At 40.2% G+C, this 14,710-nt stretch overlaps 1 protein-coding gene across 4 annotated transcripts; it reads left to right on the top strand.

The window, feature by feature from the left end:
• The first annotated feature begins 698 nt into the window (after positions 1–698).
• Positions 699–13,180, top strand: acvrl1 (activin A receptor like type 1). 4 transcript variants are annotated; one of them, XM_031283646.2, is made up of 10 exons: positions 699–1,162; positions 5,964–6,035; positions 7,497–7,733; positions 8,708–8,913; positions 9,000–9,099; positions 9,186–9,332; positions 9,451–9,726; positions 10,374–10,571; positions 11,429–11,559; positions 12,055–13,177. In XM_031283646.2, the coding sequence occupies exons 2-10, from the start codon at positions 5,966–5,968 to the stop codon at positions 12,199–12,201; spliced, it is 1,512 nt and encodes a 503-aa protein (XP_031139506.1). In that variant the 5' UTR covers positions 699–1,162; positions 5,964–5,965; the 3' UTR covers positions 12,202–13,177. The 4 variants fall into 4 exon arrangements, with proteins under 4 accessions (XP_031139506.1, XP_035864066.1, XP_031139499.1 ...); XM_036008173.1 differs by having other exon boundaries at positions 699–1,177; positions 8,714–8,913; XM_031283639.2 differs by having other exon boundaries at positions 700–1,177.
• The last annotated feature ends 1,530 nt before the right edge of the window (positions 13,181–14,710 follow it).

Genomic DNA, 14,710 nt, shown 5'->3' with positions numbered 1-14,710 from the left:
GCCGTAGTAATTATGATGTAGCAAAGCAGGAAGTAAGGTGACTAAGTATAAGAGTGCCAAAGTGCGCAAAAGGAAGTGAGATCCAAAAACACACCTGCAATTACTGCTTATCGCCATAGGTGCTGCCAAAGAGAATGAAACGGAGATCTTTGTGATTGTATTGTAATTGTAATTTTTTACAAGGTAATTAGACTTGTTTTTGTGGAAAAAACATATCAGACACTTATTATTATTCCAAGCAAAGAATTTTCATATGAAAATAAAAAAAATGTCTGGAGGGGATCTTTAAGTTCATCACTGTTGCTAAAATACATGATAAAGCCTCCACTGGCCCCTGAACTTAAAAATAGGATTATGGATAAAAATGGAAGGCAAAGTGGGTTAGTTAGGCTAGTTATTGCTTTACACAGAAATGTGTTTAGGCTATATGGTGGGGTATTTGAAGCACATTCCTGTCAGTGCAGTGCAGACAGCAATCCACAGGGGGAAAAGGAAAATGAGAGGTTTGGAAAGAAACAGGAAAACCGCTATGAGAACACATTCCAGACCCCAGACCCTGTCCGGGACAATAAGGGGTGGGACAAAGCTGTGTATATTAGCCTACTTTAAAATCTGTAATCTTGCCTTTAGATCAGAACTATAGACAACAACAAAAAAACATCATACTTACTGGGAGTGGACTTGCAGAGAGCTTTCACTTGTGAGGTTCTCACAGCGGAAAGAGTCTGGTCTGGTTCCAAACCGACGACGATGTTGTCGATTTATCAGCGCAGATTTGGACCGAGATGAGATAGCCTACAGCCCGCTGTTTGTCGTCCTGCCAGGACACCGCCCTTTTTTTATATTTCAATTCTGCCACATGTAGGCTAGAGTATCACTTGTTGTTAAACGAGTGGGCAGTTTTAAATTTTAAAGTAGCAAAGAGGAAGAACTGCGGACCAACTTTTTCCCAGAAACGGCGGTTTGTTTGTCACCGAAGCAGGAAAGGATGTGAACATCTGCAATTGAGCCGTTTAAACGAAACGTAAAACGATTTACTCCGCTCTTGAAATGGAGCCAGTTGTATTTTAAATCTTCTACTTTTGACTTGAAATACTTTGAGGACACTTCGGCTAACTTTGATATGGGAGACGTTCGGCATCTGCGTCTGTCAAGTTAAAAGGCGAGTAGAACACAGGTAGGCTGATGGTGTCAAACCTCATTTTCTCTTTCTGTTAGTGTTTTATGCTGTGCTGTGATTTCTAACCATCTTACGATGCTAATTATAGCTAACGTTAACACTGGACGCTAAGTCACCCTTGGCAGCGCCATACACGTGTTTCCAGATGTGAACAGGACAGGTGTCAAGAAGTGTCCTACTTGACCCAAAGACAAATTAACATCAGTAAATTATGTTCTTAAAGCCATCTCCTGTGATGAAGTTTTATAATTTTTTCTCATTTATACGATTAAGGGCAGCCATAATAAATTAAATTGAATGAATTCTAGGCCTTTATTCAGTATAGTGGTGGAAAGTAGGCTACCTTAAAGTCCATTTAGCCTGTACTTGTAATGTTGAGGTAGTTTTATGAGTAGGCCTATTTCCACTTGATTTTGCTAACCTCTGGTCCACTACCGTTACATTTCAGAGGCAAATATTAAAAATAGCTCCCCCTCAACCAGTTACATAACTCAACTGCTGCTTAAATATAAATTGCATCAGTTATAATATAACACTGACAGGGGTCATTTCTGCTGCATAATGGCTACTTTTGATACCACAAGCACATTTGGTCATGATATGAATGTGAAGCTTACTTGTAATGGAGTGCTTTCACGTTGTTTAATGGCTACTTTTTTCTAAGTCCTTACTGCACCACTGGCCTGTACTTTGTGGCAAGATCCTTCTTTCAAAACATGTTGGGGTGTAAAGTTCATACCTCTTGAAATGTGCAGATGTGGAGATCTTGGTCTGTTAAACATGAATCATAGCTGTATTTCCCCCTTGCATATTGTTTACTTGTTCCTTTTCTTCACCCATCACACACACACACACACACACACACACACACACACACACACACACACACACATACACACATACACACACATAGGGGAAACATTTGCCCTTTTTGTGTAGAGGTTATGATAGAAGTCAGGTGGGTGCTGTAGTTGGTCCATGACATGAGGTGTGTGTCACTCATTCTCATTCCCACACCTACATATTCTCACTTTCATTTCTTCTACAAAAGTACTTTGGAGCAAAGAACAATTTGTGTGCACAGTATGTCTGAGGTATATATGTCCTTTTCTTCCCCGGACATGCATTCATCGTAGGTATGCATGTGAGAGCATGCAGACAGCAACTGAGCCATAAAGTCTGCCAAGCCTAGCTTTGTCTGTGAAACGAAGATACAATCTGTCTGTCGCTGTAACTAGCAGACAGTCGCAAGAGGTTTTTACCACTTAAAACACAGAGATAAATGTGTGGATATGTCATTAAAAATAACTGTATGTGATTTGCCATTTAAATAACATAATAGAAGCTTTTACAGTAACACTGTTGAAAGTTACTTTCTAGAGACAGAGTTATAGGGCTTTTTGGTGTGATGAGGCCCATTGGAGGGGCTGTTGGAGGCTGCTATGCCATGCCTCCACCATCCACCACTATAACCACACAGTCATCCAGATGGAATGAGAGATTTGCCTCCCAGAGTTAAAGCTCTGTAGATGAGAGGAAGAGATGACAATGGATCTTTTCCCCTTGGGTCAAGAGGGTGTAGCGTTGGACAGAATGGAGAGAAACAGGAGAGACCTCAGAGAGGAAGTGTGCTGGAGTCTAAAGTCAGGCTGCCTACGATGGAGGGCGTGATTACTGCTTTATCCTATGTCAGGATGATAAAAATGATAGCTAGAGAAATAAGACACAGTCATGCTCCTCCGCTGGGAATAAGTTCATTCTGTGGGTGGATTTGTGTTTAGGCTATGCCTCCACTGAACCCACACATAAACCACCACTGACATGTAGACTGCATGACAGGAAGTGCTTTTTTTCTGTTGGTAAGGTTCTAAACTTGATGGTGGTTTCATCTGTTGAGTTGGAGCCTCACAGCTAACAGGAACTCTAAAGATAGTATGTCAGACATTTTTATCAGATGTCTCATGTGAAATGGAAATCTAATTCAGCAGAGACTTTACATTTGATTTGACACTTTGATTAACATGGGAAACTCCATTCAGAATGTGTTCTCATTTTCAAGAAAGCCAGCTATATCTATTCTTAGAATAGATGCTTTTGAAAGAAAATAGGTAAACTATTATTGGAACTTAAAAAAGCAGACACCAAGGGTCAGATCAGAAAAAATACAGATATGCATGTTAAACACTTTCACTCCTCTGGTTGCTCCTCAGTGACATTTGAAACGACTTAATGAAATGGCGAAGGTGATGGCTTCCTGTAGTTTGTACTTAAATATATCTGTAGATGCATCAAAACTAAAGGAGGATAATTGTTTGAAATATGTATTATGTTTGCTTTTTGTATTTATTTGTTTACATTTTGTACAGATTTTTTATTTTTTTTAAAGAAGCAAAGTATGTCTTTCTTTTTTGTTGACCTCTTGAGATACACAAAATAATACTTGAGACAATGACTATTGGGTTTACTCCCTTTATTTCCCTTTATATGTGGCTCTCATTACTGCACTGAAATGTATATTCCATTGTGCCATATTTTTCAGTAAGAAATTTATAAAAAATGTTATTACATTTTATTTAATGTTATTAAATTTTATTTAAAAAAAAAAGCTAAAGGAGGATATCCGTAGTATTGTGCTGACGTACAAGTTCCACTGCCAGATGTGTGCAGTTCAAGAGCTATTTGCTGTGGGGGACATGAGGTAGGATTTCCATAAGAATATTTGATAATAAAACATGCTGTGCTGTTCACTTGCAGCAAGCAATGGCGAATCTAAAAAAATATGCCTATTTTAGAAAGCATACTTCCATTTTAATATAATACACATGAAGTATTACATTTGTTATGTAATGTGGGACAGTAATCAGTCGGTTTACTGTAATAAGCATACTGAAGAACTGTTTGAGTCTGAAGTTATGCAATATGGGCAAACAGGTTAACTTGTTTGTCTGAAAAAAGGTGAACTTGATATTGATAGGACTTCACCAGAGTCAGAATTCTCCAGGTTGAATCTGATTAAGTGTTGTATTATTTTATGTCTGTAAGTTGTGGGAACAGACTATCTAACTGGTGTGATTCGTTTTCCTTAAGCATACTAGATAAAGATGTAAATTGTTGGCTGGTGATTCAATTTGGAATATTGTTGTGGTCTTAGAAGATACTCAAAGTGCATTCAAAATGTATTTCTATTAAGACATTCAAATCTTGCCTTGTTCTTTGGGCAGCCAGTGACATCTTAAAGTACCAGTTGTAGGTAGCAGCCGTCTTGTATCCAAACATCTTGTATCCTTTTTGGACTTTAGTCAGCCTCTATGGCAGCTATCTCGTGTATCTGAATGCACACAGCCCAATTTGCGCGTATCTCAGTCCATCCAATTGCACACATATGAGATTTAATATAAGCCCCACCCACCTCAGAGGTTACAGGACAGACATCAGGTCTTGCATATAATACACATTGCAAGAATAATTTCTTCCTCACACTCTCACACTGATGATTAAAGAAGCTGCCAGCAGACCCTGGTAAACCACAGCCAGCTAAACTTCTAATTCTCATCTCTCAAGCAACAGCATTTCCAAAAGACGTGCTTTTTAGATGATAGACATACTGCTGCTAAGCAATGGTGAAGAAAGACCTTACAAGACCTCAGGGTTTATGTGGGTTCTTGTTTTATTGTGTGCTTTTTTTTAAAGAGAAAGTTATAAGCATGGCAAATAAATCACCGTTTTATTTTTTTCTTATTTGTATTTATTCATGGTTCCTGTCTTCCTTAAGGTAGAATATTATATTATCTTGTGTATTTGATTGAATGTACATCCTCCAGATACATTGTATGCTTATGTTTGTAAGTTCTTCAATGTTAAAAAAAATTCATGGTATATTCAATTTCTTGGTGGCAAGGAGACAGCGAGATTATAAAAAAACAATTGAAATGAAATCAAGAATATAGTCTAAACTGTGCACAGAACATAAAATATTTAAGAGGCTTTTAGGAAACATGTGCATTCAATTACCTACTTAATATTTGACATTACATTTCACAGTGTATGTAGCAATTTAATAATGATGTAGGATATGTTACAGTAGATACAGTGTTTTAATATTACATCTACATTTTGGTTACTTTTTACTAATGTTTTAAATTAAATGTAACATGTCTAAGCTTACCTGGGTGTCAAGTTACAGACTATAATGTGCTTCAGCAGTGAGAAAGGCAGAGTTGTGTATGACGGCCCTTCTGCTTGCGTGACCCTCTGCAGTTCAGCCCAAAACAATGTGCAGACCTGAGTCTCGCCAGCCAGCCGGGTGGGGCCACTCAATGGCAGGAAGTGTAGCCATCAATATTTACTCTGCGCAAGGCAGTTGAAGAGTCGACAGGCCTGGAGCCTGGGTAGCACAGCGCCACACGCAGTCTCAGCACAAATACACAAACACTCTGATGTGCTGTTACAGCCTCCTTCCCCTAAGCCCCCTTTTCCCACCCAATGCAATTACAACACAGGCAGACAGGCTGGGCCCTCGGACTGTTGTTTTTGACCTCATCGCTTCCTCTGCCAAAGAGTCCAGACTTTAACCACTGCTTAACTCCTCATAGACACTATTAAGTTACAGAATGTAAATCCCAATCACATAGCAGTTAAAATGTCAGTGACTTATTTTTCCATAATACCCCAAATTGAATATCTGGTTTCTTATTATGACAGCTTCTAATAAAGAGACAACACTAATTCTATTATCAACATTTGATTATATTAACTGTTATTAATTTTTGTTCCTGTTTCACAGAGATGGAAAGGTCTTCTCTACTGACAGTGGTGCTAGTTTGGGCGTTTCTGTGGATCTCTGCTATTCATGCAGGTGAGTTAATGATGTTCAGTGTTGAAAAGAGCATTCAGTTCCATTCAATTAAAGCTCCATTGAAGAAAACTTTTGACATGGATCACATAACTCTAATATGAAAGGGTCATTAGCGTGGCAGAAGAGTCAGTATGCAGCTTTTAGTTCTTTGTGTGGGCAGGAAAAACATAGACTGTATAGTTCATTCTCATGGCTCTCACCAATCCTCCAGTGTAAAACAATAGGCAGCTGTTTCAAGCAAAAAAAGTTCATACAGGCAGAGTGTACTGTACACTACCTACCTTGCATGAAATGCAGAGTAAATGAGTGACTGGTGAAGACAGTCAAATATCAACTCAGGTAATGGTGGACCAAACCACAACTAAAAGGCTCAGGAATATTGGTCTTACATGTGTCAGGTGGTCAGACAGCTTACAGTAATTCTGCCTCCTAGTGGTCAAAAATTGTTGCTTTATAATTTGTGATGGAGGGGTTCTCGCTTTTCAACTCCTGTAGATCTACTCCTTGTAGATTAAATGTCCTTTCGGTAGAGCATTGTTTCAGACAGAATTGTGTTCATAAGAATGCCTTTGCTGCAGGTCTTTGTGCCTTTCCATGTACACACACTATGTGTAGACCATAGACTGTTAATATTAATGGACAGAGCATGTGTGATGTCACCCATTGGTTTGTGGAGATCTGCTATGAGTCGTCGAGTTTGGCGTTACAGGCACAGCCATCCTGGTTGCGGATGTGACGATTTTAGACAAGAGGAGTGAGGGAGGAGCCATAGACTGCTGCTTACACTCTACATTACGTTACACACTTTCACTGGCAATCACATCATAGCCACGCCCTAAAACACCCCCTGCTTTATCGCCAATTTTTAAATCAACGAGACCCTAATTCAAAAAATGAACATCATTCTGTATTGCAGAAGACTTAAAACTAGCGATTGAGACCATAAACTCATTATGAAAATGTTTACTGAGGAAATAAATCAAGTGAGAAGTGGGTCACTTTCTCATAGACTCCTACAGAAACCGACCTCCTTTTGCAACCGCATGTGTCGCCCCCTGCTGGAATTTAGATAGAATGCAGGTTTAAGGCACTTCCGCATTTGCAGCACTTTGCCGAACCGGATGCTTTGTCCATTAATATTATACAGTCTATGGTGTAGACATTATGCCAGCTGACATCTACAACCAGTCTCTTCTGTGTCAGGACAGGGGGTCAGACTAAAGACTGATACTAACACTCAGCGTGGACTCCTACACTTTTCATCTTCTTTAAATTATCTTATCCATAACTGCGCTACAACCTCACAGTATAATTTGCATTTCATCTATCTACCCATGATTTGTGTGTTTGGCCTTGCTTTTCTTTTCCCAGGTCAATCAACTGTCGTAGGTTTCTCAATTTGCTATTGACATGTAAGACTTGCCTTTTTGTCAACACTGTGTGCACTTCCTTGTGCTTCAGATTCCAAAGACGATGAGAAGCTGTTGTGTACATGCGAGAATGGCAAAGGCACATGCATGAATGGAACTTGCAAAGGACACATCTGCTTCTACTCCTGGGTTCACGGCCATGAGGAGAGGGGCTGTTTCTCCGAAGTTATCTACAAGGAGCAGTGCTACAGCAAATTTGAACGATTGTTTATGCACTGCTGCAGAGAGAATCTGTGCAATGCCTTCACCACTCCCCCTTCAAACATTAGTTAGTACCCAAAGTATATTTTTTAATTTTTTAACATTTTAACATCACCATGAATCTGACCACTGTGGAATGGAGTCTCCTAGTTTAGTGTCATTAAGTCCTCTCAGTCACAGTTCAGTGCACATCCTGCATTACTTTACGTACTTACTGTACGAATGGGATTCAAAGCTTCCCTCTAGACCAGGGGTCTTCAATGTTTTTTAAGCCAAGGACCCCTTAACTGAAAGAGAGATGGAGCAGGGACCCCCTACTACATATAATGTATAAAATTAAGTTGCATATTAAACTGGGCCTACAATAAAGTGTAGGGCGACCTAAAGCCTTTATACATACCTTTTTAGTGCATAGAATACTAAGCTATTAAAATAATAATTGTCAGCATGATTTTATAAATTACACATACAGTGAACAGTGAATTCACAGTGCACAGTGAATCCTCAGCATATACTGTATCTGTGGATGGCTACCTTAGTGACTACCTTACCTATAGGCCAGTAAGCCTATCACCAGTGGGGATTTATATGTGCTAATAATATGTTGGATTCATGTTAAGACATTTTAATTTTAATTTTTTTTTTTTACTTTCAAAGATTAACAATTATTTGGAGGCCCCCTGCAGTGACTCTGAGGACCCCCTAGGGGTCCCGGACCTCCTGTTGAAGATCCCTGCTCTAGATAGTAACTGGTTCCCCCTTGTGGTCAGTTTAAGCAAATTGATACTGTGTGGCTTTCCTTTGTTTGGACTGATGATGCACTGAATGTCTTGTTACTAGCGTGTTTAACTTCAATCAAAAATAATTCCAAACCTCTTCTCCTCAATGTTCTGAAATGTTCTCAACGAAAATGTATTGTATATGTATGTATGTGTGTGTGTGTGTGTGCGTGTGTGTGTGTGTGTGTGTGTGTGTGTGTGTGTGTGTGTGTGTGTGTGCGTGCGTGCGTGTGTGTGTGCCTGAATGGGTGTGTGTATCCAGATGGAGAGCCGACACCAACGCCCCCAGAGCTCAATCGTCCGGAGCTGTGGATCACGTTGTCTTTGCTGCTGTTAATCACAACTGCCAGCATGTGTGGTCTGGTGCTGTTCCTGCGCTTCCGACGTGCACATGGCAGAAATGATGTCCATGGTGACCATGATGTCACCATACTCAAGGTTCCTGATGGAGATGACCCCACATACGGCGTAAGAGACAAAAAGCACAATACTATCAAAAGATGTTCAAGTTTTTGAATGCTCACATTTGAATTATTTCTGTGTCTCTGTCTCAGGACATCTTTGATGAGTTTTGTACTTCAGGGAGTGGGACAGGGTTGCCCTATCTGGTCCAAAGGACTATGGCCAGACAAATCTCACTTGTCCAGTGTGTCGGTCAGTCTCCTTCACCACTGCTGCTCTTCTGTGCTCGGTTTTGTTTATTATTTTGCAAATGTGTAATTGTATCACTCTGTTTCCAGGTAAAGGCAGGTATGGGGAGGTGTGGAGGGGAACGTGGATGGGGGAGAGTGTGGCTGTCAAGATCTTTTCCTCTAGGGACGAGCAGTCCTGGTTCAGAGAGACAGAGATCTACAATACTGTACAGCTGAGACACGACAACATACTGGGTATGGCAGCAGATTAAAGTTCAAAAGAATTTTTTCTTGTGATACGTTTTCTGTGAAAAGAAAGGTGCAGTGTCAAAAAGATAGATGTTGAAATCGTGAAATTCTATTCTGGCTTTAGGTTTCATAGCCTCCGACATGACATCCAAGAATTCTAGCACCCAGCTGTGGCTCGTCACCCACTTTCATGAGCTGGGTTCACTCTATGACTTCCTGCAGTACAGCAGCTTGGAACCTGAGAGCTGCCTCAGGATGTGCCTGTCTGTGGCCTGTGGCCTGGTCCATCTTCACACTGAGATCGTCAGCTCCCAGGAAAAGCCAGCTATCGCCCACCGAGACCTGAAAAGCCGAAACATCCTGGTAAAGCGGAACGGCCAGTGCTGCATTGCTGACCTAGGTGAGGGATGTGTAGAAGCAAGGTCAGCAAAATCACAATTAATCCACTAAACCAGGGGTCTTCAACGTTATTTAAGCCAAGGACCCCTTAACTGAAAGAGAGATGGAGCAGGGACCCCTTACTACATATAATGTATAAAATGAAGTTGCATAATAAACTGGGTCTACAATAACGTGTAGGGCGGCCTAAAGCCTTTATACATACCTTTGTTGCATAGAATACTAAGCTATTAAAATAGCCTAATAATTGTTGGCATGGTTTTATAAATCATGTTTTAATGTTAAAACATACATGTAGCAAAGTGAATCCTTAGGATTAAATGTATCTGTGGATTGCCTTAGTGACCACCTAGGCCAGTAAGCAGTGGGGATTTATATTATCTTATAATATGTTGGATTCATGTTAAGACTTTTCAATTTCTGAAAAAACTTTCAAAAATTAACAATAATTTGGAGGCCCCCCCTGCATTGACTCTGAGGACCCCCTTGTTGAAGATCATCTTCTAGTTGTATGTATTTTCAACTTCTGCTGATAATTATGATTAATGTGTTGAGACAAAACAGCGGTTTCATGCTGATTTTGATAGTTTTGTAATTTACTATAAATTAAAAGGTTAAATCGGTTCTCTGTGCCTACTTTCTCGTCAGGTTTGGCTGTGATACACTCTCAGTCTCATGACTACCTTGATGTGGGCAACAACCCTCGCGTGGGGACCAAGCGCTACATGGCCCCTGAAGTGCTGGATGAGACTATTCGTATGGACGTCTTTGAGTCCTACAAGCAGACTGACATCTGGGCCTTGGGCCTGGTCTTCTGGGAAATTTCCCGCAGGACCATTGTTAATGGTAAGGAGACTGCCTGTCATTTGCAGAGATTGTTTAGAGGTTTACCTAAGAAAATGGTACACAGTATATTTATATATCAATGTGTCTTTTAAAAGTTGATGTATTACCTATCCACTCAGGCACATTGTGTTGAAAATGTGTTTTCTCTGTCATGTCTGTCTAGCTCTGTATACATAAGAGGCAGTCAGTCCCATGTCTCTCAGCACTCCAGTGTTTTCCTAGTCTGTGTCTGTCTCTACTATCCTCTCCCATGATTAGCACTGCAGTAATTATAAACAGTCTTATCTGGTGTCAGCACTCACTTGTACATAGTCCAGATGCCTGTGCACACAATTTGTAGATGCAAGCACACATCCATGCTCAAACGACCACGCACACACATGGGCACAAACACACTTAGTCCAGATGTGAACACACACACACACACACACACACACACACACACACACACACACACACACATACACACACACACTCAGCAGGCCTTCAGATCTCATCCCAGTGTAGTCGCCAGGGAATTGATATCTTTATCCCAGCACTGTTGTTTAGTCAAACATACTTTACAAAACTCCCACCACAGACTATCTCGTTTTCCAAGTGTGTTTTTTCAGGCCTTGCATGAAGAGAGATGTATGTTCTGAAAATGTATGAGGAGGTAAATTAGGGGTTTAACGGTTATCTACTCATGAGGTTGATAATGAGTTTTCTTACAATATTTAATACATTATAGTATATTACAGTACACCCACTGAATCCCACAACCAAGACTGTTGTCTTAACTGTTTGGTAGTTGTTATTCTGCTCAACTGGAGAAGAAACCGCATACTGAGTCTTTTTTCTCTTTTGAATTGTTTTAGGGATCGTGGAAGAGTACTGCCCTCCCTTTTTTGACATGGTGCCCTTAGATCCCAGCTTTGAGGAGATGAAGAAGGTGGTGTGCGTGGACCAGCAGAAGCCCAGTCTGCACAATAGGCTCCATTCCCACCCTGTAGGCCATTTGATGACACACACACACACACACACTCACACACACACACACACACACACACAGTGCAAATACACACTTGATGATGTACAACTCACACATGGGTAAATGTAGAGCACATACTCTATAGCAGTGGTTCTCAAACTTTTTCACATCAAGGACCCCTAAACTGACACAAATCTGATAAGACTTTGTCCCAGGCTTCCCTACCTGATATACATTTTGCTTTTAGATGTTTTTTTACAGAAAGTGAATGAAACCCATGAGCAAAATAGTCATACAATCTGGCATTGTGTTACTTATGGAGGAAATTATAGTGAAAATAAATGATTCCCATTTTTGTTAGGGACCCCCTGGATCTCCTTCAAGGACCCCTGGGGATCCCCAGAACCCACTTTGAGAACCACTGCTCTATAGGACACATAATAACGGTGACACAAATGTTTCATTCTACTGGGATAGCCAGGTGGTAATTTCCATTTGTCTCTGTGTGTCAAGATCCTGTCGGCCATTGCGAAGATCATGAAGGAGTGTTGGTACCAGAGCCCACCAGCCCGCCTCACAGCCCTGCGAGTGAGGAAGACACTCTCCAAACTGGACCATGACAGTGACTTCAGCATTGAGAAACTCAAGCGGGACATCTAGACCAGAGCAACAGGATGAAACACGGACAAACAATTGAAAACGCCAGAAGGGATTATGCACCACATTCCAACAGCACAAGGTGCAAATCATTAGCATATTTTGAGCTAATGGCTCACACAGTCACTGCATTCTATTAAAACCATATGACTTGGAGCAGTAGTGTCTAGACTGGCTCCCAAGGCAATTATTATTTTTTTTTTGCGTAGCCTAATTTTCATCTGCCATATTTCTGGTGCCCAACCAAAAGGCCCCAAAAAGAAAACTATGAAGATCAAGTTATATTTCTTTTTTGTATTCATTTCTTTATGTTCAGCTAATACAATTTATTTCCAAAGCAGAATAAATAAAACCAAAGAATGTATAGCCTGTTCTACACACACAGGGTTTTATTCATAATTGTCTAAATCCCCCATCGTCATGACAGAAAGGAAAATCTGGCACAGCACAATTACTCATCATTTTATCAAGAAGAGGAGGAGGATGTCATTCTGGACTTTCTCTTATATACAGGAACATTGCACAAATGGGTTTTCCCAATAATTGCCAAAGAAAACTTGGAGGCCTTAGTGTTTGTTTTTTTTACTATGAATACAGGAAATATGTAAGTAATAACATGTTCATACCGAAGCACATTAACTGTTGTGTAAGCATATTTAACTTATATAAAATGAGCCTTCATTATCTGCACAGAGACACATTGAGCAGTTTAGTTGTACATATTCTAACAGCATTGAAACTGTTGTCATTTATCACCATTGGATTTATTGTAAATATATTTTGTATAGGGTTATTATTTTCTATTATTCAACAATGAGACACATTTTATATACTTTTTATACTTTTAACATTTTTTAAGTATTTCTTTACATTTATGTAGGCCAATAATGTACCATCACCATTACTATGGTTAGTAAAGGAATTCACAAACAGACATGTAATATTGTATATGTTGAATAAAGGATTGTATTTTTGAACAGTTTGCGCTCCACTTATGTTTGCAAGTCTCTCATTGACCACTAGAGGTCATCAGATAACAGACAAACATTGATCCATATTGCTTACAGTAGTGCAGCATTCCTTGGGAGATTTACGGAGTTATCAGTTTTGCGATTGGGTTTTCATTTTCTTAAAATTATTAAACAAAAGTTTAGAGACCAATATTTCATCACAACACTGAAGTATAACTAACAGTCTCCAATCAATGTCAGGGGAAGGTAGGGGATTCAATATTCGCCCACGTGTCACTTGCATGAAATGTAAGATAAGATAATATGTTCACATGTTCTGTCAGTCACACTGACCTCACGTAGTGAGATGCTGAACTAGAAAATATAAATCCCATTTAAAAAGGACAGAAATATCTGTTCTCAAAATCCAGACTACTTGTTACTTACTGTGTGTGTGTGTGTGTGTGTGTGTGTGTGTGTGTGTGTGTGTGTGTGTGTGTGTGTGTGAGATAAAGATAGATAGATAGATACTTTATTCATCCCAAAGGAAATTTTAGGCATCCAGTAGCTTAGACAACCATAATACAACAAACACATATACACACATATATCACACATACATAATAATAAAAATAATAATAGAAAACACTCACAGAAATGCAATGATCATGATAACAGAACAGTGTGTGTGTGTGTGTGTGTGTGTGTGTGTGTGTGTGTGTGTGTGTGTGTGTGTGTGCGTGCGTGCGTGCGTGCGTGCGTGCGTGCGTGCGTGCGTGCGTGCATGTGTTTTCTGTCTGCCTGGTTGTTGAACAAACTCCAGAGAGATAATACTCCCTCAAAGCCCCAGTCTGTCTGGTCAGTCAGATGAAGAGCTGGTTATTTTTAACACCACAGGGGGTTGTTCATGTATCAGAGAGGCCAAACTCCCTCTCTGAGTGCAGGAGCCCATCTCACTTCTCCCTCTGCGTATTCTTTTTCACAGTGGGATCATTCCAACTGGCTCGCTAGAGACAGAGGGATTTGTTCAGCAGACAGCGTACACTGAAGAAATGTGGAGATAAATTGGACAGGGATGATAATGGACAGATATAAAGCCACAGAGGACACTATGCAGACACAATTAGGCTTGAGGATAGATCAGTGAGAGTGCTAGCAAGAGGACAGGTGATAAAAGCAGGCACAGATAAAGTCCCAAATGTACCTGGTTATAGCCTGATTCACCTCTTCCTGAGCTACATTCTCAAGCAGTGGCAGCTGGTTGTGTAAGCAGGGCATAGATAGGTCGGGTCTCTAAGCTGAGAGAAAACCCTGGACGGATCTGGACCAAAAGAGCTTTTGCGATCTCCGGGATTATTTTACACTTTCTCACTACAAACTGCAAGCGGCTGTAACTTTCTCAAAAATCTGATACAGCATCTGATATGTGATCTAGCTCCCTATCTCCCCACCCAAACATGTAATCTGTGTATCATTGTGGGACTGCAAGCATGACAATCGTAAGAATGATATGTGACTCACAGATGTAACAATCTTCTATTCCTTTACTGCTTTTTTACTGT

This window comes from Sander lucioperca, chromosome 12 (genome assembly GCF_008315115.2).
Source record: "Sander lucioperca isolate FBNREF2018 chromosome 12, SLUC_FBN_1.2, whole genome shotgun sequence".
In the NCBI taxonomy this organism is placed as follows: Eukaryota; Metazoa; Chordata; class Actinopteri; order Perciformes; family Percidae; genus Sander; species Sander lucioperca.
Note: the sequence above shows the minus strand (reverse complement) of the source record. Positions and strands in the feature narration are given on the sequence as shown.